Source organism: Stegodyphus dumicola, chromosome 12 (assembly GCF_044657685.1).
Source record: "Stegodyphus dumicola isolate Sdum_Otavi_A_Nest chromosome 12, ASM4465768v1".
Classification (NCBI taxonomy): domain Eukaryota; kingdom Metazoa; phylum Arthropoda; class Arachnida; order Araneae; family Eresidae; genus Stegodyphus; species Stegodyphus dumicola.
In genome coordinates, this window is record NC_140779.1 from 101519334 (window position 1) to 101545943 (window position 26610).

A 26610-nucleotide genomic window follows, 5' to 3' on the forward strand; every position below is an offset into this window, starting at 1 on the left:
TTTTAATAATTTTTAACAGAAATGTCTGAAACAGTCTTTTGTTTGAGATGGTCTTAAAGTAAGAATCCATCTAATTACAACTTCATGTGAAAGACATTGGTAGCTTCAGTAGGAATGAATCCTTTTTATTTTCCTCCTGTTTATCAGCAGAAACTTTCCTAGACTTCTTCATATTCCAGGTCAAGGAATGTTTTATAATATTAAGAATATGCATTTATTTATCCCCTCCTTCAGTAATTCCCCCCCCCCCCCGTTTACTCACACAATATATTTTGTATTTCTGCTCTGCTCAAACAGGATATGAAAAATTGGTTTGTGATTCATAACACAGGACTAAGTTCCTTATGTGAAGGGATATTTTTCATGCAGAATGTTTGTTATACAAGGCACTAAGGTGTTTTATTTTTTTTTGTTTTTGTTTTACAAAATCTGCAGGTTTTTTTTTTTTTTTTTTTTTTTTTTTTACATTGACACAACTGCCATCCAGATTTAGGCTGCATAAATTAGAATTAATCTAAAAATACTTGAATAAAATATCCTTTTGTAATTTAAGTTCAGTTAGGTTCAGTTAAGCTTCATATATGAATATGTTTGCTAATGTAATTTTGCAGCAATTAGATCTTCTACTCAGAAATGGATTATTTATGCGCAAAAAGAAAAAAGTGAATGTAAAAAGATGAAGAAAGTAAATTTAACAGAGTACGTATTTTAAAAAAATTCTTACAAAATAATAACACTGACTACAACAAATTGTGAGAAACTATTATTAACTAAAAAATGTGGACTGCAATTTTGTGCATAATTGCTATTGAAGAAAAAAAGATAGATTGGAGCTTTGTATACTTGCATGCCAGTTCATGCGATGAGGAAGGGGTAGGAGAATTTCTACAAAAAGTTTGACACCCATATAACAAAAATTAACTGGGATATTTAATTTAAAAATTTATAATTTTAATGTCATTTTCATGTGGCCTTGAGGAACGGGTTAATTAAGTTAGAATAATTTGAGAAAATAAGTTTAAATGAAGTGCAGCAAAAAATGTATATAATTTAATTGGCCATACAGGGAAGTTGTGGTATCCACATCAGGTGTTTGTAAAAATATTTTTAAATTTTGTTGAAAAAATGGTCTGGCCTGTCAACTGCTCTTAGATAGTGCAGTTGGCCTGCTTGCATGCAATTTGAATTTGAGACTGTTTTATGCAATAATATATTTCTTGTTTTTATTTTCTGTTATGTTATTGCAGCTCTAGTGAAAAGGATATTTCTGTAACTCTACCAAAGGCCAAAGTAGTATGGACAAGTGAAGGTAGAGGGAAAACCAGAAGCAAAGGTGACAGTCCATCAGAGAGTGATAAAACATGTGATCAAGTATGTCGCTTATGTTTAGTAAGATTTAATCTTTCATATTTTTATTAATAAATGAGATAGTAAAGGATTAATATGAAAGACAAAAAAAAAGTATTCTTATTTGATATGTTTCATATCTAATAAAACTTAGTCTTATGTATTTTACAATATTTATTTATTTGGTGATATATTTTTACAGGATGATAAAGATGAAGACTTACTTGAACTGTTTGCTGGAGTATCTTAAAATACAGTTCTGTTTTAGAAATTAATTTGATAACTTTCAAAACTCAAAATTATACAATTAATTTTATTGAATAAATATATTTTGATGTTATACAGAAATATGTTTTCTTTCTGATGATACACCACCCGGGCATGTGGGAATAAAAGGGAATGAGCTGGCAGATATCACAGCAAAATGTGCTGTTGAACTGTCCAGTCGTCTCATCCCTTTTGGAGTGTTGTGAAAAACAAGATCCGAAAAAAATGGCAGCAACTTTGGGATGTTCAGCTTCAAAATAAATTAAGACATGTAAAGCCTAGAATTGAGCATTGGGAATTAACCAAAAATCGTAAGGAGGAAGTTCTTTTGACTCGCCCCAGAATTGGCCACACTAGAGTAACACATAACTACCTTTTAAAAGCTGAGAACAAGGCCTGTTTGTTCAAATTGTAATGTTTGTCTATCTGTCCGTCATATTTTAATTGAGTGTCCAAGTTTTAATAGTCTTCGTCAGAAATATTTTAATAGCTGTGACTTACCTCTCGACCGTTTAATCGGAAGAGAGGTCAATTGTAATTTATTTTATTATTTAAAAGAGACTGGCTTTTATTATGTAATGTAATTTGTTTTGAAGACTATGTCTTGAATTTTAATGTGTGCTTTTAACTTGTTTTTATATGATTTCATCCTCTGGATTTGGTACATTTGTATACTTGTTTTTAATTATTGTATTTTAATTTCATCATTTGTAATCATCCCATCTCGTGTTTGGCGCGCTATAATCGTCTTTGGTTTTGCGCCATAATCTCTCACTCACTCACTCACTCTTTCTGATGATAATGATGATGCCTTAGTGATAAATAATTACCAATCATACATCAGACAATTCAATTTAAGAAAACCAAGGTAATTTTTAATTAAGTAAATAAAACTTAATAATTAAGACATTAACATGATAGCACATTTATTTCCATTCCATTTACATTACTCATACTTTGCCGTTTTTTTATTCAACATTTAATATTTTGTTTGACATTAGAATTTAATAAAATAACAGTTTTTAATTGAATTGCATTTACTTGCTAAATTGCTGATTTTGAATAGCTAACCAACTATTCAAAATCAGCAAGAAAGAAATTCAAATTTTAATTCATTGTTATTCAAAAATTTAACAAACTATATTTGTGTGGTAACAAATTTGTATAATAAAAAGTTATTATTTTTAAAAAAACTAACATTTTGTAATTTTAATGAGCTGAGTCTAATACAAATTTAGTAATAGGAAACGAAAACTGCATAAATCATAGTTTTCTTCTGGCCTTTTACTAATCCCCTTTATGTGTGTTGGTGTTATTTCCTTGGAACCAAGTACAAAAAGAAGTTCTTCATGAAAAATATTATATTTTCTATGTTATATTATATTCTTCATATTTATTCTTACTAAATTTAAGATTATTAATTGCTTTTGTAATGCTTACATCTTTTATTCTGGGTAGAAATGATTTTAATAATTTAATTAAAAGAATTGATTAAAATCAAATATTCCTCCGTTTTCTTAGATGGTACGAAATACGTTTAAATCGAAGACTAAGGTAATCTGTTATTCCTTTATTTAGAGACTTAATTATTTAATTACTGAATGCAAAAAAAAGGAAGTTTTTTAAAGAAATAAAGTTATTTAAAATCTTTTGAGCAATAAAAATTTTACAATGAAATATAATGTGCCACTTTCCTGTCTGTCTAATCTTAAATGTAAATCTGATGATGAATGCTCTAATCCTGTCTGTCTAATCTTAAATGTAAATTTGATGATGAATGCTCTAATTCAAACCATATAATGCATGATCCAAGTCAGGAATTCTCAACTTGGGGGGGGGGGGTTCTGGCTGGGTGGAAATTTTGCAGTTCAAGATCAGGTGGGGAGGGATACAGTCAGCCTGACAGTACCTGTGTCATGCTGTTCTGTTAAAAATAATCTAAGTAAATGTCTTATGTATATACATTGAGTTTGGGGAAGGAGGGGCATGGGGCAAAATTTGAACACTGATCTAATGTTTTGCCCATGCACTTCTTTCCAGATCTAATCTAAACGCTGATCTATTATATACAATGCCTAAGTGTAGTATATAATAATTCTCCTATTTCATGCATTGTTTAAAAATGCCTAGATATTCTATTATAATGCCAGTGTTTTATACTTTGCCATTAACACACATATTATACCTAGGCATTCTGTAAAATTACAGATGCTGTTTAGGCAAAGTATGAAAAAAAAGACCATGATAAGGTTGTTATTAAAACGACATGCATTCCTCAAAAATAAAGGTGCTATTTTGAAAAAATAATGAAGGGTTACTAAAAAACGTTTATTCAAAATACATAACAAAAAGTGAAAGTTATACAAAACAAAATTAATGCCTTACTTATTAAAGAAAACAATGTATGGATTATTTATGAATGTATTAAGGATATTGATATTCGAAATGAATCGGAATTCATACTTATCTATTTTTTTCCTTCCGGCATTTTATAGAATGTCTAGAACTATATGAAATGTTAATCATTTCATACATTCTCGGCCAGTTTTGGGCATTCTAGATATTATATAGAATGCCAGCTTTCATATACTGCTGATAACATACACAAAAAAAATTGAAAAACCAATTAAAGATTTAAAAACCAGTATACTTTTTTTCCAGTATCACTTTTCAAATTTTGCCACCAAATGGTATTGCCATGTGTTTAAAGAAATAACATGATGACTATAAAAAAAATGGCAATAGGAATAAAAGAATGTTGCTATGAGCTATGTATTATTTTTAAATAAATAATACAGTAAATATAAAAAAAAGTATGGCAACATTTAACATTTAATCTGGAATTTTAAAGCTGTTCAATACAAAATATTTTATAATTTAATCTGCCTGTTATTAAGAACTAAGTGATTTAAAACAATAAAGGCAGTTTTTTATCTTTTTTATTAGTTACTAGCTGGATTTATATATTATATATTTTTTCTTTACTGTTATATTTTAACCCTTAACTTCCCACTGTTGCATTTCTGCAACATATGATTTATTTTAATTTAACAGAATATTTTTTTTAATTACCTTCAAATCACTTATCTAAGAAAAAAAGGTTACTACAACGAAATACATGCTAAATTTGTCACTAGATAGCAGCACATTTTCCCCAGAAATCGCAACAAAAAATAAAAATCTCTGATTCCTCAAGAACTGTGTTTTTGCTATAAAAAGAATCCATTATATTTGATGCTTCCTCTTGTTTATTGACAAAAAAAAAAAAAATTACCAGTTAAGAAGTTTAAACATTTTATGTTCATTTAAAAGAAATTTTGATTTTCTAATAGAAAAATTTTGAAAGAAATTTGATTTTAATTATAGTATGTTGCAGGTCTGCAACATTGGTCTTTGGTTACCATTTTGACATGGCCAAAAAGCGTATACTAACCCAAGATGAAATTGCTAGATATATGAATAATTTGGGCGAATTGAGTGATTTAAGTGAGGATAGTCTTGAAAATTCTGCTGGCGATGTTCATTTTTTACTTGATTGTGTGTTATCTAATGATGATTTGGATAGCGACTGTGAAATAGTGTTGTTTCACAAAATACAATTCAGAATATAAAACCATCCAATGATAATGATAATAAATTTGATAGAAATATTTCAGTTAGTGTGTGTGTGTGTGTGATTATGGTAAAGCCTCGAGAGCTATCTGCCTACGGGGAGGGATGCCTTCGTGGAGGATTTCCTAAGGGAAACTGGTTTGTATACAAGTTACACATGGGAAAAACCACGAAAATAAACTACCAGTGTTTCAGCGACTTTACCGCTCGACCGCTAGTGTATTTCAGTCAAAGAACCTTTTTTAAATTTAACTGTTAAGAATAATAAAACATTTTCAAAGAATATTTTATGGAAAAATCAAAACATTTCATTGATTGAAGAACTAATAAAATTTCATGAAGATGACACGCTCCCAAGAGAAATTACGGATTTGGACACTACGTACAAATTTTTTAAATATTTATGGACGGAAGAGATCATAAGTAACATTTATGAAGACAGCAAACGATATGCTATTCAAAAGAATCCAAGTAAGCCTTTGACTATATCAGAGAATGAAATAAATCAATATTTGGGTATTTACATTTATGCATCTCTAGTTCACCTGCCAAACTATAGAGCATACTGGTCAGAAGAGCTTGGATTTGATCAAATTAAAGAAACAATGAAGAAATCTGAAAAAATAAAAATAATAATAAAAAGATCTAATGAATTTACAAAAATTCAAATCTGAAGTTGCATCATGCTTATGCAAAATGGGGTACGATCGAAATGCTAAAAGAGGAAGACCTAGTAATACTTCAATAGAACAAATGTCTCAGACTAAAAGATGCAAAGGGACTGCCCAATCCGTTCCATGTAAGGACATTCGTAGAGATGGTATAAATCATTGGCCAATATGGTCAGAAAAGAATATGGTGCAAGTTTCCAAACTGCAAGAGCTACACTCAAACTGAGTGCGAAAAGTGTAAAGTAGGGGACGTCTTACAACAAAGTTAATAACTGCTTTAAAAGTTTTCATTGTATGTAAGGCTAAAGCAGTTTATAACAATGAATAATAAAATCCTCATATAAAAAAAGTTTTGTAATTTTACAGCACTACTGCGCAATGTTGCACTTCTGCAACAAACAAAAAAATGACTGAAATTCAATTTAAAACTGCTTAGTTTTTTTAAAAAATATTTTTTCCTTTTATTATTACTTAAGTAGCTGATATAATTTTTTCATAGAAATATAAAAAATTGGGAAGTTAAGGGTTAAACTATTTGAAAAGTGAAATGACAACAAAAGGGATTAGGCACAAAGATGAGATTCAAGAATAATAGGCCTTCCCTGTTAAAAAAAGTGTATGGTAATAACACTGTATCGAGAATTCTAAAGATACACTGCTTGATTTTGTTGTTGAATTCTATGTGATGTAAGGGTGAAGAAAGTAATGTTTAAGAATAAAGTTAAAAAGACAAAAAAAGTTCTGTCAGCAGGAGTGAGTCCAAAAGCAGAATGATAAACTGCAAACTCAACGAAAGAACAAAAAACTTAACAAACCCTATGGTATGATGTTAAAATCTAAATTTTTTAATTTATTCAAAGTATTGGAAGTAAATTATAGCAGTGCAAGTATAATGTAATGAACTGTTTTGAAAACATGCATATATTGCTGATGAAGGCTGATTATTTATTTGAATTCATATGAAAGTAAAATAATTTTATTTATATAAAAATATATTCAAAAAGTTTTTTTTTTTTTTTTTTTTAATTTTTATTTGTGTGCGTTTATGTGTAGGTAAATTTATATTTAAGTGACTAATTTTGCAAGTTACTATTGCCAGAAAGCTGTCAAGATATCTTATTTTTTTATACTGCTAATAAAATTATGCACAGTTTATATTATCTCTAATTATTATATTAATTTTTGAATAAAAGTATGTGTTATGCTTCTTAAAATCATCTAGATAGAGGTGTATTTACTTTGAAAACTTTTAATACATGTTAACCACTTAATAAGTTAATGTAGGAAAAGCAGGTTTTTTTTTTATTTTTAAAAAATAAGTCATGATATTTTTATACTTAAAAGAAATCATGATGTTTTTTTTATATTTGTTTTTGCCAGAATTTATGTAAAATTATATAAATAATTTAAGTATAAATGAATATTTTTCAATACAATAAAAATGATAAAAACTGATTTTTTAAACCAGATGGCTTTGTAATATGGCTATTTACTGAAATCATAAATTATAAAATAGTGTAATTTATTAGCACTGAGTTTCATTTTTTAAATTTTTTCCATAGTAATTTTTCTAAACCTATAATGGGAGATTCAAATATCAATGACATAGGTACAGCCAGTCCATATGAAACAAGTAAAAATCCCAGGAAGTACAATACCTGAAAAAGAAAAAAAAAATGCTTTTTCACCTGATTAAAATTATAAAAATATTCCATTCCAAAATTTCATTTTATCAAAAATGTAGAAAAGATAAATTATCGGCAATTTTTTTTTTTTTTTTTTTTTTTTTTTTTTTCCCCTCATTAAGTAATGAAGTACATAAATCTGAAATTTAGTTTGGCCTAGTTTTATACCTCTTTATTTATAGTCTGCTCTTCTGAAGTTTGTTCTGAACTGAAAACCACTTAATATTTCTATGATGTGCTGATGGGCTTTACAGTATGTTACTGTAATTTTATTCATTTTACAATAGATAAATATTTTTTAATTCAAAGCCATTCAAAATAAATTTTGAATATGTGAAAAACTTTTACATGCTATATAAAAACTGTTTTCAAGCTATGTAAGTTTTAATTTTATAATAAAAAGTTCTGTGGTTATAAAAGTGATTTTTTTTAAAAACAAAATGTAAGGGAAATAAAAATTTTTTGAAAAGATGGCAATAAAGGACAATATTTAACACAATGCTGCCAGAAAAACCTTTTTTTTTAGTTCATATTTTATTATGTGTTGATTATTTAAAATTTAAAACAGTAATTGTTTATTGCATGGTTAAGGCAATAATTTTAAAAAAATAGTTAAAATAATTTTTAATAAAAATTTTGTTTGTCTAAGGAAAAAATGTATTAAAAAATTAGATTTTTTACTTGTTTTTTTAATTTTAATTGCATTATTTAAAGATGTTTATTGAATCTACAGAGTATGTAAAAAGATTGCACCACTGTAACATTTTGCATAACCTAATTCAAGCTTACATTCAGTTGCACTTTAATTGGACAGAACTAAAACTGTGTTTCACATTATATGCAACATTGCAAGTGATTACATCATTTTTTTGTTGGATAGAACTGCTTCATTTAGTGAACTATCATTATTGAGAATTTATATTTAGAGAATGTGTAATGACTTTGTTTATGTAGTTGATTCCTCATTAGAAAACTTAGTACATCCATGGAATATTGAAGGGTTTTTCATTTATTGATGACATTTTGTCAGACTAGAACTATAAACAGGAAGGCCAGCAGTGATCTCTAAAAACAATCTATACCATCACAGGATCAATATCTTATCAATTCATCTAGCACCCATAAATAGAAAGACAATAAGTAAGTAGTACTGCTGGCATATTTGTTTTCAAGGAAGCTCATCAGCTGCTTCTTGAGGAAGAAGCCTTTACTTAATGTTAAGAATGAGATCCCAGTATCTAAAGAAATAGAAAATGAGCTGTTGGGCAATGATAAGTAATTATTTTTCACATTGAGTCTTAAATTTAACCTGAATGGTTATTTGTTAATAGATTATATGAAGTAGACATAATAAAGTACTGAATTGTGAGTGTCCTGTTCTAGAGTGAAGTTTACCAGTGTTTTGGATGGTCAGGACATTCTTCGCCTACTTTGCTATCAGTTCCTGCATTGTTTATGCAGATATCCTCTTGTATAAATCTTTTCAGAGAAAATTCAAGAGTAATTTGGATACTTCACTTCATTTTCTGAGATGGTTCTGCTTTGTACCATAAAACCAAATCGGTAGGTAAAAGATGCATGATTGTTGTTGTCTTGCATCTTTAACAATGCATAACTGTATATATGTTTTGACTTTTATACTTGGTTACCATTTCCCGGGCTTAAAAAAATATTACAGGATAATAGTAGCCATACGGGTGGCATGATCTGGAAGTAGTCGAGATTTAGAGCCTGTAGAAAATCTTTGGAACAAGATGATTGTGGAGGTGTTTAATAAGAAACTTGACATACTGATGTTAGAAAGTACTTTTTCAAGTTTGGTTGCATGAAATATGTCATGAAGTGATGCAGAATTTAATAGCATCCATTAATTAATTTAATAGCTTTAAGCACTACAACCATCATCAAAGGCAGAGATTTGTCTACTGTTTGTTGCCAGTGCTTTTATTTATTTTTATTGATGTTTTTTTTACTTTATAAAATATTGATTAGTTATTTGCACAACTTGTTGTAACAATGATTTTGAATAATTCATATGTTAACTATATAATTTTTGCTTGTTCTTATCTATTATTTGCAACAATGTATGCTGGATTTATGGAGCTAAATTGTTTACTTCATCAGACACTGAACATAATATGTGATTTTTTTTTTTTTTTTTTTTTAATATGACTGTAAATTCAGATTTGTGGGAGGGCAAAAGAAAGACTATAGTAAAGTCATTTAGCTGTTTCTAAAAAGTTTTATACTTTTTAGATTGTAATAAATGCAAATATATTTATACTTCTCTAAACCCTGCTCTAATTAAAATACTATAATGAAAGTTTTAACAAAATTTGTAGAACACATTTGCTTAAAAATATTTTTATTAATAGTTTTCAAAAGATTTACGTACTTTCTAATGAATAAAATCTTAATAGTAATTGAAAAGTTTTTTTTTTTTTTTTTTTTTTTTTTTTTTTTGTGCGTGAACATTGCAAAATATAAAGTAAGTATTGGGTAATTAATATATATAGAGAGAAAGAGATATATAAATATATGTGCAGAGAAAGAGATATATAAATATGCTAGTACCCCATTATTGAATATCTTTGAAAAAGGTGAGGAATTTTTTGTGAAACATTACTAAACCTTAAATTAAATAACAGAAATAAGTTAGCTGACAACTTCCGAATTCTAAAATGACCAATAACCTCCTACTATTTTTATCATTTAACATCATTTAAAACATACATTAATTTTTAAAAGGATATAAATTTTATTTCTTTGAAGTAGCAGTTAATGCATATATATTGATACAAACCGTAGATGAGTGAGAGAAATCCAAAGGACTTTTGAGAGCTGCAGAATATCCTAGTATCATCGGGAAATGAATCAGATATGCACAGTAAGTTAGTCTGCTTAATGGTATGAATAACTTGTATGAAAGAATGCTATCAATAGCACCTAAAAGAAAATAAAAAAACGAGGTATTTTATTCAAGTAAACACATTTTAATGTTGAAAATCATCCGTCAATTATATAACAGATAGGATGTATGAAACTAGAAATAAAAATTCTGGATGCATTTATTAAGTAGGTTCTGTAAGTAATTAAATTTGGGAACCTGAAAGAGCATTTTAGCTCAGTTTGGATTCTGAACTCGTAATTAATTGTACTTCTACAGGTTTCCAATCTGTAGTCCATGAACTTCTTGTCTTTCAATGTAATCCCGTAAGGTTCATGCTGTTTTAGTAGAAGGAAATATAATTTATATTGCCTAATAAGGCGAATATAAACTCCTTTTGGAGGGAGAAAGAATTTGAATGAATCCTATATATTATATTCTCGCAGTATTGTATCTACTCCTGGCATATATTGGAAGCAAAAATGTTCTGAGAATTTTTTTTAAAACGGGCAGAATTACTATGACTAATAACTCCAACTTATTAGTAAAATATTTATATCTGTTAGGCAAATTAGCAGTAATGAAAACATGAACCTGCTGGAATTCATATACACTGAAAAAACAAATTATACACAACTACTGTGCGATTATATAAATAGCACAATGAGGACCTGTGACTTGTGATCCATTGGTGCCACAGAGTATAAATACACTCTTTTGTAGTAAATAAATGCAGTCAAAAGTCGTTAATTCGGACACCCATAATCCGGAATGATCTATAATCTGGACCTCAAAGCTGCAAACTTTCTGCGCATGCGCGTAAGGCTTTTACGGTTGCGCATGCGCGTTTAATGTATAACGAACGGTATAAGCTAAAATTATCTAATTATCTATTTCAGTTAATGTTGCAGATTGCGTTGTTCCTTAATCTTGGAATTGGATCCGGCTTATTATTTTTTGCAGACTGTTAGAGCAATTTTATAAAAGTAAGCTTGAACTTTCGATTATGTCAAATAGAATTTCCGATGCTGGAGCTCCCAAAGGATCTACAAAGCGAAAGTCTGTTTCGATGTCCATCAAACAAAAAGTAGAATTGCTGCAAAAAATGGATAAAGGCATATCCTTTGTTTATCTAACTATTCCGAAATCTATTTATCAATTTCACGCTGCTCTGCGGCGGGGTGAGGGGAAACGCCGCGGCTCGCAATGAACTGGAAGTTAATCTGTCAGCACTATGCTTATCTTCAGAGCAGATGTTTTTATTTTATTTGGCTTATAATTCCTTACTAAATGTAGCATTTCATCTCGATGTACTCCGTCTTTGATATGATTTAAATCAAATTCCTCGTCATTATAATTCGTTTCCGATAGTGAAAAAAGTGACGCAGAGGTTATTGAAAACGAAAAAATTTCGATTGACAAATTAATCGGTATTCTCGACACAGCAATTATAGGACCTGAACAGCGGAACTTTGTAACTGAACAAGAAATTATGTCTGTTTATAGAATTAAAGAGAAAGTATTATCACATAAAACAAAGCGACTTAAACAACTTACATTGAAATAAATGTTTAATAAAGTAAAAAAATAAATATTAAGCTTCCTTTTTTGTAAATTTTGATGCCCTTTAGATAATAATTGTTCTTTATTTCATAAATTACGGTTTCATATTTTTAATTTTATAATTTCTGCTTGCCATCTTACCAGATTTAAATTGATGATCTATAATCCGGAATCGCCGAAGACCCGACGAGTCCGGATTAACGACTTTTGTAAATAAAAGCACTCTTAAGAAATAATCCGATCATCTCGAAATTTTATATGCAAAGGATTAAATTATTTATATGAAAATGATTAAATTTTCTAGGACAATAAGTGTTAACTTCAGTCATAGTTCTGTTTCTACTTACGCCACTAGAATTCTGAAAAACAGGTAAAAATTGTGGACGATTTATCTTTCCTCATTCTCGGCGTTGCAGTTTCCTGTAGACACAAAAAATTATGCCATTACGACGTTTTCGAAGACTTTATAGACGAATGTTGTCGCATAGTAGTCAAACGGACTGAACATACCAAGTAATAGGCCTCCATCCTGCACCGTACAGACACGGTTGTGCAAGGGTGCTGGCAGCAATGGTTGCTACAAAATGGTGAAGGTACGCGAATGCGAGTCAAGATCGGATGAATATGCGACAGTCCCGAACTGCCCTAACGGCATGATTGACCGCTATTCAGTATGCTACAGCCCTTTCCTTACCACTCTTGGCACCTTTCAACATCTCACGACACTCGCAGCTACCTTTAAAGGCTGGTATCACATGTCTATTTATGTCGTACAGTTTTTCTACATGTTTTACCATTGAAAGAAAGGTGCACGATTTCATTTCTTTTGCCAATGTAAGTTGTTCGTTTTCAACAACCAATCAGCTATCATCAACCAGTGTATTGAACAACTGGTTTACCATTACGTGGTAATCCCAAAATGATCCGCGGTGATTGGCTGTTTCAATATCGTGTGGCAAAGCTGAAAAACTGTTCTGAAGAGTTGTTCTTAAGTGAGTGATACGACTTTAAGACATTCGCCTTTAACCCCACAACATCGTAATAGTCATCTGGAGTGGTATCGTAACTGATCACCATTGCTGGCAGCCGACTGGCATCACATAGTGTTCAGCCATTAATACTGCTTCAGTCTTAGAGCAAATGACCATCAAGTCCGTATGTAAAAGGGCCAGGGCCAGCGATCCCAATCAGCCTTTGTTTAACAGAGGCATACATTGTTATCCCTGGTGTGATGGTGTGGGGTGCTAACTTTTAGGGTAGCTGGTCGACTCACGTTATCCTGCATACAACTTTAACAGCCCAATAATAATATTGATGACATCCTTCTATCATTTGCGTTACCCTTCATGGCGCGCCAGTTTCCAACAAGATAATGCTAGACTCCACACGGATGGCATATTTCTTTATCTCCACCGACAAAGCAGCTAGTCCGTTTGGAGATGGGGCTTATCAACCTGTTTAAACTCTGTCACTGATTATAATTTTGTTCGCAAGTCCGGATGAAGGGAGTTGTAATATGCCTGCCCTATCTTCGAGCTGTTGATACGTTTCCTTGGCCAGCAAGGTCACCGGGCCTTTTGCCAATCGAACCTGTATGGCATATGGTAGGTCACCAGATATGGAACCCGCAAAATGTCGCAGATGTGGAGCAACAATTGAGAAATTTCTGGCACCGTGTATCGCAGGATGAGATTAGAAATCATCTTTACCTCAACGTTTACAAACATGCTTCGTAGCCCAGGGCTCATCATTTGCTGATTTGAGCATAGAATGTGCAATTGCTATTTAATTTCAATAAAAACAGCCACTTTCTTCATCGTGCTCTGTTTTTATTTTATTTATCTATTTATTACAAGAGAGTGTAACAGAGCTCTGATGGGCACGCCAGACGTTGTTATAATGGATAAAAACAACGATCTAAGCGAGTTTCGTCGCGGACAAATTGTCGGTGCTTGCAAGGCCGGATGTTCGATATCAGCAACCACCGAATTGCTGGCAACATCTTGCAGTTCTGTACTACGGGTATACCAACAGTATCTCAAAAGCAGGAAAACCGGTGTGAATCATACAAAATTGTGATATAAATCAGTGACTGAGGCGAGAAATGATTGGAGTCTCTGTCGTGTCGTATCGAAGGTACAGGGAGAAATGAGCGAAATACCAGAATTTCGCCATTGGGGCCGTTCAGATATGATCCCTCCCCGTTAACTGTGCAGTTCTGCCCCAGTTTTGAGGGAAAACCCCGGGGGCGATCCAAGAGCGTCTCATCTTCCCCTACCATCAACCTCTCGAGAGAGCTTTCAGCTCGCCATGTATTTTGTCCATATATTTATATATTGTTCCTTTGCCTCACATAACACTGTTCGTTACAAATAATATCCATGCCTTCTCCGGGATTCAAACTCAGGTCCATCGGTACGGCAGTCTGCGTCACTAACTGCTATACGAGCTATCGTATCGATAGGTACAGGTAGAACGGCAACCTTACGACAGATTTTAATGCAGTTACTTCATTCAGCATTTGCACAAGACTGGCACAATTCGCTTACAATAGGTGCCGCTGTTCTCGGATTCCACTATTAATTGGAAGACATGGATTGCTGCAATTGCAGGTAACCAAATCACGCCGCCCTTAGATGGAAAATGTGTCGTCTGGTCGGACGAATCGAGATTCCAGTTGCTGCAAGCGGATGGCAGAGTTTATGTGTAGTCTGAACCTTGAGAAGCACTGCATGTCTCGTGTTAAGCGTTGTACAGACCGGTGGCAAGGGTTTAATAGTGGGGCATCTTTACGTTGCCCTGATGTCCTTACGTAGTATGTAAGATTACGCAGTATGTCTTTGCTAAAGTATTTTTCCTTCTTGATTCCTGGAAGGAGATGATATGTGAACTTAACAGTTCTTGCATGAAAATTGTACAAGGAATATCCCAACTTTTATCATAATTTTAGAATTAGACATTTAACTTGGTGATTCTAAAAGTTAGCTCATTTTGTAAGTTTAGAATTTAAAATCTTAACAAGATCTTTAAAGACCTTCGTTGCGATTACTTAAATTCTAGTGGAGGAAAATGTAAAGTATCTTATGCTTATTAACCAGTAACTTCTGTTTTCCGTATTCCTCACCAGAATACAAATTAGTTGGATTATATTTAAGCGGAGGATTATTAAATTTATTTAATAAATATATTTTATTTATTATCTTAAATTATATTTAAGCGGAGGATTTTTGAGTGTTTCTGGCATAGCTAGTTTCTACCAGCTCTAGCAGTTATAATTATTCGGCTTAGCAGGCTCTCGCCGCCAATACTTTAAATCCGATGGTCCGGTAAATTTATGGACCCAGCTTTAGTATTTAGTTGTGTAATCTTAGATTGCTGCTCAAAAGTTTAAAATTATTGAATGTGCTTATTTTAATTTGCATTTCCACATGCTGTGGTAGCTGTAGCTCAAAATCGGCCTTTTATATTCAAAGCTCTGTTTAAATAAAAAGATTGTTTTTATAATCTTTCTAAAAATTTGCCATTCTGTCTCAGACATAGCAGCAACTCGTTTCACGTCTGTTACAGTTTTTTAGGAATAAAGTAGCATTAGAAGATGAACGACAACCCTATAACTTTATCTAGAAACTTTTAAGATTTGTTTATCTAGAAACTTTTAAGATTTTGTAAGAAAACAATTGTTTTAAATCTTAATAATATATCAAAGGGAAATTTCCCTTTGATATATATAAATAAAAATGACTTAAATGCTCGTATTTAGTTCAGGTCTTATAAAACTAATCTGGTGAAAAAAGTGAAAAAAAAAAGAAAAACTTCGTTTTACAAAATAGATATAAAAATATGAATAAATGAGAACTACGAAAAAGATCAAATAATTATGTGTAAGATTGAATAATGTATTTTCCAATATACAGTCCTAAATTAAAAGTATTATGCTGTGAGGAAGAGTATAAAGAAAGACTGTCTGTAATGGTAATCTGGGGGAAAAAATTTAAATTTTGCAGTTGGGAACAAGTTTTATCTTAAGATTAGAATGTGCTTTTGATTTATCTTTCGATTATGAAGCATGAGTTTTATTCTTATTTTGCACTTTTATTATTAAGTCTCAAATTAAAATACATATATAGTTTACATGCATACCTGCTTGTTTTGTAAGGCAAAGGTAAATAATCCAAGATAATCCAGATGCAAAACATAGACGACTGAATGCGTTATAAAAACAAATTGCAATTAATGATGGATCTGTGTGATACAAACCAAAAATAGAACTTAATGTGATAGTTAGAGCAATAATCCATCCACAGCATAAAGTTACCTAGAAAGTGAAAACGACAGACATTAAAATTTAAACTTTATATACATATAAACTACTTTGCAATATTGCAATAAAAGTGAAAAATATTTTTCATGCCCTTCGAATACTGTGATTATCTTTCTTTTTCTCTAACCTTTGGACATCTTGATAATGACTCAATAAATAACATGTCGAGAAATAAATGCATGATAATCTGCATCTCTACACCTCCATCAGGATAATAGACCTGCTGTTAATGGTTAAGCTGTTGTGAATCCTCTGGAAGAGAAAATATATTAGCTGTGCGCCGGGCCGGGAGGGCTGGATAGGTGACATGATTCGGCATCTGTTAAGTTATATGGTTATACAAGGCCCTGGAAGCAAGTAGATTGGGGTTCTGTGTTGCTACGTTCGAACAGTAGATTATAAACTTAAAAGCTGCACTACAGTAATTATAGAATTATCTACATCAAAAGAAACTATTTTACAGAATATGACCAAAGAACAGAATAATAACTTCCTGAAATATTTACAAGATCACGGTATAGACAAAGTGAAAAAAAAAAGAAAAACTTCGTTTTACAAAATAGATATAAAAATATGAATAAATGAGAACTACGAAAAAGATCAAATAATTATGTGTAAGATTGAATAATGTATTTTCCAATATACAGTCCTAAATTAAAAGTATTATGCTGTGAGGAAGAGTATAAAGAAAGACTGTCTGTAATGGTATTGATATCTGCAATTACTTTCTGAGCTTTCTTTAGCCATTTTTAATTTTCCAGTAGTTGAGCTCTCCAGATCTAAAGATTTCCTTTTGCAGAAAGTTCTGAAAGATGCATGCTCTGTGTTTAGGATAAATAATGTCTCAGGTAGCCTACTTTATATGACAGGAACACTGATCCGAATCCCTATGGCCGAACCTATTTACTACATTGGCCGATGTCAGGCAGTGTTCAAAGCAGAGCCACGTCAGTATGGAGCTTTATGATTTTAGGGGTGAAGAGACTAGTGGAAAATAGTTATGGGTGATATGCTCCCTAGTCTGTTTGTCCCATTGTCGTTTCTAGATGTTATCCGCATTGATTTTCACTTCCCCCCCCCTTCAAGTTATAACTCTGATTTGGTATCAACATTGAAACTACCGGTGGCTGGTAAAGTGTAGGCTGTTGCCGCCTTTTCAAATTTGTCGGTGTAGACGTTTGTAAGAATTTCAGTGCACAGGAACAACTGAAGATTTTACACAACCTGTTATTAGCCAGAATGCAATGGAGAACATTACTTTGCATCCTCTGGATGCTGCGCTTGGGGAAGCTTCCGAAAGGTACGCCACTGCTTTTCGGCCCTTTCATTTCTCTCGCACTCTAACAGAGCTGTGATTCATGGCATGGTGATGATGCCATCTTTATAGAGAAGAAGTTCCATTGTGGCATATACGACGACGTTTTGAGAGGCTTCATCAATAATAGCTTTACTAGATACACTGCCAGTTCAAATGACTGTTATAGAGTTTCTATAAACAACCCGTTTCACTGCTTGTAGAACTGCGAATAATTCTGTCTGAAAGATAGAATTAATGCGTCTGAGTCTTGTTGACCATTGAAAAACACAGACTTCCCCATCTTTGCGCAGAAGATACTGGCTGTACCGTCATCAGTCTTAGAGCCATCGGCATATATTTCAAGTATGCTGTCCCTTCTGCTACATCACTGGTATGTATAACGTACTGCAGGCCTCGCATAACCAATACATACGCTAGCCGAAAAAATGTCCCGCATAACGAACGTGGTCCTTCATTAAAAACCGCGCATTTAGATCTGTATGTCTCTAAAACTGTATTTACAAGAAATGCATAATTGAAATGTTTTCGCTGACGTAAAGTTGTTTCGAGATCATGAGTTTGAGACCATTGGTCTACACTGTTGCTTTATAACTTTTTTTACATAGAAGAACTGTTTTTAAAATTGTATGCAATTTGTGGAATTCTAGAATATTAATAATATCACAGTGTTAAAAACATTTAATACAATTAAGGAATGAATAATTGATCTATATTGAATGTGTTATTAATTTGTTGCTAGACAGCAAATGCATAGTTAAAGTAATAGTAATGAAAACTGAATTATAATTAATTGGTTGTATGCATATTCTTTAAATAGTGAGTATTTTTATAAGTATATTCATATTAAACTACAGTACATTTCTCTAATTAGAATTCACTACTGAATGTGATTAAAGCCGATTCTACTTAACAATTAATCATTCTATGATAATTAAAATACTTCACGCATGCACGAATGAATAAAAACTCGAACGGCATTTAGAATGTGAAATGCAGTTTTTGAGTGCTATGCCAGTTTTTTTCAGCAAAAAAGGAAATAATATTAAATTAATTAATAATATTAAGTAAGATAATATTCAATTAGGTAAAAAGCTAATTGAATTTCAAATTCTTTTTACCTAATTAATTTCAAATATATTTGGTAATTTATTTCTAACAAAATACCTCATATAACATGTCACAAAATAAGCACAAAGAATATACAAATAAATTTAAATATATAAAACTAGGTTAATAACGCAGCAACAGACTGTATACATATTGTTACGAAATGTGCAGGCGCGGTGAGATGGCTTCCCCGCAAAGCAGTTTAGGGTTGCCATAAAATGGCAAGGGAACGCAGGGTTGCCACATCTGGCGACAAAATTGGCGATATACCACGGACGGATGGAGAACCTTCTGGAACGAATTCTTACCAGTTTAGCCAGAATGTTCTCGAACACAAGCCGAAAGCTATATAAACCCTGCTGGTCCGCAGTTAGTATCAAGTTGGTGTCTCGTCTAGCGAATCAATCCCTGCGGAGTCGATCGAGTTGACAGCCGGATAGCGAGTGCCGAGTGGGTCGTCGAATGCACCGAAATAGTCTCGTAGTGAATCGTCGAGAGAGCGTGTTGAGCTCCGGGAACGACTGAACCGAGGAGTCGGGAGGTGTGCTCTGTGCGTAGTCGAGTGCATCGTGAGTTGTAGAGTGGAGAGTCTCGAGAGTACGTGGAGTTCCGAGAACGACCAAGCAGAGTCGGGAGCTGTACTCTAGTGCTTTGCCGTGAAGCTGTCTCCACCGTGATAGCCTGATAACCTGGAGGCTGTGTCGCTGATCGTGTCTGTGTGTTTATAGACACATAGTAGTTCATCGACGACTGTAAAAACGTGTTTTGCAGCTGTCCTGACAATAATGGCCAATAAAGTGTGTTTCGATACTTCATGAAGTAGTATAGTCATTATTCACCCCAAATCCTCACGAACCCCGTACGAACGTGAAGGAAGAAAATAACGTAACACCTGGTGTCAGAAAAGAAAAACGCAACAATAATATTCTTTCTCCTTAAGTAAGATGAAATTGGAATCATTATTTATCAAAGAAACCTGGTTCGAATTTTTTGCTGTTCGTTTTGCGATACATGGACTTAATTTTCCCTTTCGGGTTAATATGCGGACACCGTGTTTCATAAGGTATGTATCATTGTATGAGAAATATTTTTATGTGCAATTTAATGGAAGAGTACTTATAATTTCGTTGAGATTTGTTGCAATGTAGCTAGCTAAACGACCCCTTGTCACATGTGCGAGTCTCCATTCATCTCGAAATTCAATCTCGTGTACGTTCTCATTTTAGTCGAATTCATAAAATTTAAAAGGCAGTTGCGTTGATTTAACTTAAAAATTTTGAAAAATTCAGTACCTGCAGAAACAAAGCGAATGGCTTTCATAGCAATGATATTGTTATGAATATTGTATTCAGATAATTAATTTTAGTAGAATTAAAATTGTTATATTTCCTCGTGCAATGCAGCGCAAGACAAATTTTAAGAGAAAGCTATGCCGGAAAAGTAAGAAATCGGGCACGTGCATTTAACATTGAGTAAATGGTTATCTCGGTAATTTGTATCGAAATTGAATAAATGTAATTAACCACTATGTTAGCTGTAACCGTAATTCCATCCTGTTATTGTTTTCCAGAAATTTCGAAAAGGAGAAATTACTAGAAATATCTCGCGACCGTTTGAAAGGTATAAAAACCGGAGAGAGAGCGTCTGAGTTCAGTTAGTAGGTTGTTAAGTGTTGTTGTTGATTTAGCTAGTTCTGCCATTTTGCAAATAGCGGATTCATATTGAAATCGAATTTTGTTAGAATTTTCTTAGCTCAGTGCTACCCTCGGGTATCACTATGAGTTACTCGTTTAGTGAACGATCGGACTTACAGGAGAACAGCGACTATGCGGAATCGGATGTTTCTTTTGCTATCGGATTACCAGCAGGTATTTCTAAAAAGATTCAAGAACTTTTTCGAACCCCCAAACCGGTTAAGAAAGCTGAAGCAAATAATTATACAAAGGACAAAAATGAAGCTGTTGCATCTAATGCACTTGCGACTGATGTATCAGACAACGAATTCGGAAATAAGACTGAACTTTACCATGTTGAGACAAATCAGGAAACCGTACAATTTCTGAGAAACATGATACTGCAACAAGGAGTGGATAATTTTATGGAAAAACTCAGATCGATCGGATTCAATCCACCCAGGATGTTACCGACGGAAACCATGAGAAAACGAATTTGTACTAACAACCTTTCGACTGAAAATAATCCAGAAAAATCAACAGACGGAGGAAAACCCAGAGAATGAATGGATCAAGCCTAAAAAAGTTGCTAAAATCCCAAAGAGCCCAAACCCATGGATATTCCACATCAAAACAGATTCCAAACCCTTGCAGAGCAACCAATAGAGAATGAAGGAGGAGCTAACTACGAAGAAACGCCTTCCCCCATTGTTATAGCCCATAATGACGTAGACTGGTTGGAAATTGATGAAATTTTTCAGGAAAACTGTTCCGAGGAGTTTGAATCAACTTTGAAGGCAAAAAGCATCTTTATCTACACAAAAAACACGACGGACTATAGAAAAATGTGTAAAATACTTGTGGACAAGAGCATATCGTTCCACTCTTTTCTCCTAGAAAGCGAAAAGCCGCTACGTGTAATCCTTAAGGGAATCCCAGCCTCAGTGAAGGAAGAAATCATACTCAACGAACTTGCGAGACGTAAATTTCCAATAATAAAAGTCAAGCAATTTACTCGTAGACGTCAAGAAACTGTTGAGAAACTACCCATTTACCTATTAGAATTTTAAAAAATGCAGAAGGTCATGCTATCCATTATGTAAACAGAATGTTCAGCTTCAATGTTAACATCGAGAAGTTCTCGCCTAGAAAGCTCCCAATACAGTGCTTCCAATGTCAGGAATTCGGACACTCACAAGTCTGCTGCAATAAACCGCTAAGATGCTGTAAGTGCGGCGAACAGCACCGAACCAACCAGTATACCCTCAAAAAGGAAGAGAAGCCAGTGTATTTTTTGCGGATACGACCATGTCAGCAGCTACCGTGGGTGTAGCACCTACAAAAAAAGATTTGATCAAAAGAGACAGCCCGCAGAGCAGAAAAAAACAGACTCTCATGCAGAAAGTTCCTGAGCTCAATACTGAAAATTTTCCTGGTATTTCAACCAAAGAGATGAATGCAGTTCAACAATCCCTTCCAGGAATTTCCTACAGTGATAAAATCAGAAGAAAAATCAAACCTCCACCTGAAGATTTTAATGAAGCCCTCACCTGGATGCAAGATGGAAAAATCATGAACTTTTTAAAAACTGTGATTTCTCTTATTGAAAAGGTAAAGAAAGCAAAATCAGCCTCCGATAAACTCAGATTTGGTTTCCAAGCAGCGATGACAATCAGATTTGCTGAAGAAGATTAATCTCTGCAGACACCACCATTAGATGGCGACTCCATCATTGATCAGCTAATCTTAATCTCGACTTTCCGGCAAGCTTCCATTCACGCAGATAGATGGTGCCACAGGAGATGATCTTGGAACCCGAACTTTTCCTGTCTCCAGCACCGCTCCCCGGTACGTTACCTGCTCTTTCTCACTTTTCTCTTTCATCCTACCACCCTTATTCTTCTCAGATTTGCCATTGCCAATGATTCTTCATCATCTTTTTTACTTAGCTGTGATTTCTCCCAACACTCACCGTCTCGGAACGAGGATCTGATGTTGTACCATGAACTCACCAGCCATGTAGGCTTTCCTCCTCTCTTCTCTCCCCTCTTTTCTGGTTTCCCTCAGCCCTGCTCCTCATTACTCTTCTGATGTGGAGGTAGATGGTTTGATTACCGTAGGGACTCCGAAATTTTTCCTCATTGGCATTGTTGAGTTCAGTTGCATAGTTGTTGTACGAGTAGTATAGTTCCGCGTGAACTGAGATATCTGAATTAGCTTTCTCTTTAGATATGCTTTGCATTGCGTTGTATTTTAACATTTTTAATTGTTTGAAGTATAACTACGATTATACTGCGTGATATTGTGAACACTTGTACAATTTTCTGTGAGGAAAATTCCAGATTTTTGTTATATTTCTTTTGATAAGAATAAATTTTATTAACCTATTATCGGACTTGTGCATTCAGTCTTTCAACGCAACAATACTTTCGCCGCGAGTGAGTATACATCTTTCTTTGCCTGAAGTCAAAATTATTTTCACATAATTGTTTCCCGTCGTATACTTGTTTGAAATCTTGTTATGTTTATAATTATGAATTGCAATTATCATGTGATATTACTTTATATTGCTGATTTGTATGTTACTACCAACGTGTTTATAAAATGACTGATTGATTTAACATGGAACACCTTCATCCAGAACTAAGATGCAAATAAGTAGGAAAAATTGCATAATTGTTATGACATAAATACCTTCATTTATCCATCATACATGAAGTTTTAATCCCTCCCCCAATGGCGGGCACTTGCTTATTCAGCATTGGCCACTCCTAAGGCCAAAAATGGTGGCCATTTCATTGTGGAAGCATATAATAAGAGTTCACCAATGACTCTTATGAAGGGACAGACGGTTACAACCATGCCTTCTCCGGAATTCGAGCCCAGGCTCTTCGGTAATCGCAATAGGCACCCCTAACCATTATACCGTCTGTTCGGTGGAATCTTAAAAATCATACTGATGAATTGAAATAAATTAAAAGTAAGCATTAACTATTTTTCTTTAAATATTTATGAAAATTATATGTAATTACAAATTGCTGCCATGCTGCTTATCATAAATTATCACAAGAAATGGAGCAGTAAAAAAATAAAATAAGAAAATTAAACCTTAAATAGCTATCAATAAAGAGATACATATGTGTTTTCGTTAAAAATTCAAAATTTGAAAATCTAATAAAGTAAGATCATAAGACTAAAATCAGAATTAAAATTAATTCCATTCTCTTGCATTTAGGAGTTAATTATGTAACTGCAATTTGAGAAAGGAAAACAGTCCAAAACAATCCATACTAGTTCCTTAGTAATTATACCTTTCTTTCTATCTAGCGAGAAGTCATTCAATCTAAAATGTAATGTTTATTTATTTTTCCCCAGCTTTAAACTTTAGTCCCAGGACCGGATTAACACCTTTAAAAGACTTGAACACTTAGAAGATATTAGTGCTCCCTCATACCGATTACTCCAGTTTTTTCCTTCTTTCTCTCGCAGTAGGCATTTCATGGTAAAACCAACAACGGGAAATATTTTGGTGCCCTTTTACCTGAATACTTAAAAATCTTTTTGTGGTGAACTCTTTCTTTGATGCCCTAAATACGTTCTTATATTGCTTAATGGCTAATCCAGCCCTACTTATATACATGTTCTTTCTATGAATGCAGAAATTTTTCAATACTTAATTATGTTATTAATACCTATTTGATAGTATTTAACATTTACTTACCCAATTATCTTTGCCTCTGTTTTTATTTTTGGCTTCGTACATAAAATAGCCTAAAAATATACCAATTAAATACGGACCAATTCTGGTGTAAGGTTTCAGATAGAGTTTATCCATGTAGCTGTTATTTCTAAAAATAAAGAACAGAAATATAAGTAGCTTGCTGGCTTAAAATGTATAAGATTATTACAAATGATTAATCGAATTTAAAAGTCCTATAATTTCCAAATTATGAATCTCGTGTGTTCTTAATAATCCCAAATTGAAAAAAATATATCAAATTTTTAAATTCGCTTGTGGCATATCTTCTAGCAGACATCGAGTTTCGTTTTCAAAATGGCGAGTTTACAGCAGAACCTCACTGAAAATTTCCCTGAACTAGAAATGTTTTGTATGTTAGACTACCTAAAATACTCGTGCGTAAAATTAAATAACTTGCAAATTACCCTTGCAATTGACCCTTTGCTGTCATATTAAATTTCTACATAAGTATCATGCTGGTTGGAATTAATTTTCGTTGAACAAACAGTAATATAAGATAAGATCAGTATGGTTCTTTACTCTGGTGGCTGACAGCAGACATATGAATACGACTAAGAACGGTAAAAGCTTTGGTGGCTTAAAGCAGACATACTACCGCAAAGAGTTAATCGTTTAATCGTAAAAAAGAACTCTGAAGTGAGGTAAGGAAAAGTAAAATTCAAACGGAAATCTAAAAACAAGCTTACTTGGCAAAAATTTCTTGTAAACGGCTTTTATCAGAGGTAGCAAGCATACTCATCCCAGCAAATAACTCATATTTGTATGTAATAAAAAAATTAGCCAGCCAAGTCCCACACAAAAATATTCCAAGAAGAGAATAACCGATTTTGGGCTTCCTAAAATAAAAGGAAATGGAAATGAAGAAAATCATGAATCAGTAAAAACACAGTTATATGAAAGAATAATTTAAAGAACAAATAGTTTCATACATTTTGAAGCTAAGAATAAAATAAATTTAAAAAAATTTCTTTTTCAATTTCACTCATTGTATGTATCAAGTACGCAAGTAAAATACAAACAGAAAATAAATTCTTTGATATTCATGTTAGTAACAAAGAGCGGAGACTAGCGTCATTCATAGTTAATGGTTACTTAATCAAATAATTATAAATAAAAGATACTTACTTATACAATGCAATCAAAAATAAAGGGCTGATTGCGTAAAACTGCATATCGTTTGCCAAGTACCAGCTGGGAATAAGGCACTGAAATTGAGAAAGATTATTTATGTGCAACAGAAAAATTTACTCAAGCAGCGATTCTTAAATTATGGTCTACAGACAACTAAAGGTTAGGACTGGCGGTAAAGCCAGTGCAATATGTGCGGTGAAATTTAGGAACGCTAGAATTTTTAGAAATTAGACTGGCACTGAGCGACATAATCTACAAGCTAACGTATATTGCATCGAGTGGAAAATATCTAGCGGCAACCCTTCTACCGGAGCCAGATATTTGCATGTAATTTTCTTTTAAATTAGAATTGTTATTTAATTTGATAATAAACGTTTTTATTGTCAATGTGTTCATAAAATCAGGATCTGGACTTCTTTTGTAGCAGAATCAATCTGCTTAATTATAATACAATGCTTCAAGGATATTTGTTTTCAAGTAGGTTGATTGAATTTCAGCTGTGATTGTGGAATAAATACAGAACGTACAGCAGCCGATATCATAAGCAATTACTTCTTATCTGCATGACATGCTGTCCAGCTTCTAATAGTCACCACCTCTAAAGATGATCAGCATTTCTTAGAGCGTAAATAAACATCGGTATCAGTGCCGGATTAAATAATAGACAAATAAGGCAAATGTCTAGGGCTTTGATTAATTTAATTCTATACTTACCTATTAATACTAGCTTGAATTGTTTTCACATTTGTTATGTCCCTGAAAAGCCTGTCTTTTTTGTGTAAAAATTATGTCCTATGCTGCTTTCCTAACCTGATAGTTAGGTAGGTAGGTAGTAGAAACGAATGGAGTACCATATTTAACCATGGACTGCACAAATAACGCCCCAGCACTAACTAACTTTAGAATTAACACCACCACGGGGCCATTTCCTGAGTCTGAATCGAAGAGGTTACGGGTTATGGTTCGGACGAGACTACTTTATTTCTGATATCACAGAGTAGTATTTGTTACACGATATGTTCCATAGTATATGTTGATCTGGGCAATTTCTGGTTTGACTGAATTGTCGAATTGTACAGCCTATGTTTTTCTTCATTACATTGAGAATATACACATTACTTTTGTTACTTTTACATAAATTCATTTTGCTACATATGTGTTGCTTATATACATTTCCATTTTTCTTGTTTCTGAAGCTCACCTGCATTTGTTGATAGTCACAGTAAACGTAAGTCTGTAGTTATCAGTTACAGACTTCGAGCACTATA

General features: G+C 32.9%; 2 protein-coding genes across 2 annotated transcripts in view; one reads left to right on the plus strand and one right to left on the minus strand.

The window, feature by feature from the left end:
• Window positions 1-1695, plus strand: part of LOC118191976 (AP-4 complex subunit epsilon-1-like) — a 69337-nt gene extending 67642 nt beyond the window's left edge. The window contains exons 18-19 of the mRNA XM_085806739.1: window positions 1248-1371; window positions 1550-1695. Coding sequence (XP_085662865.1) covers window positions 1248-1371; window positions 1550-1597 — 172 coding nt within the window. The 3' untranslated portion in view covers window positions 1598-1695. The remainder of the gene's footprint in view (window positions 1-1247; window positions 1372-1549) is intronic.
• A 2233-nt stretch (window positions 1696-3928) lies between these two features.
• Window positions 3929-26610, minus strand: part of LOC118191973 (nose resistant to fluoxetine protein 6-like) — a 60049-nt gene continuing 37367 nt past the window's right edge. The window contains exons 10-15 of the mRNA XM_035362845.2: window positions 25337-25416; window positions 24898-25047; window positions 24173-24299; window positions 16173-16347; window positions 10386-10528; window positions 3929-7555 (exon numbers count right to left, since the gene is read on the minus strand). Of these exons, the coding sequence (XP_035218736.1) occupies window positions 7436-7555; window positions 10386-10528; window positions 16173-16347; window positions 24173-24299; window positions 24898-25047; window positions 25337-25416 (795 nt within the window). The 3' untranslated portion in view covers window positions 3929-7435. The remainder of the gene's footprint in view (window positions 7556-10385; window positions 10529-16172; window positions 16348-24172; window positions 24300-24897; window positions 25048-25336; window positions 25417-26610) is intronic.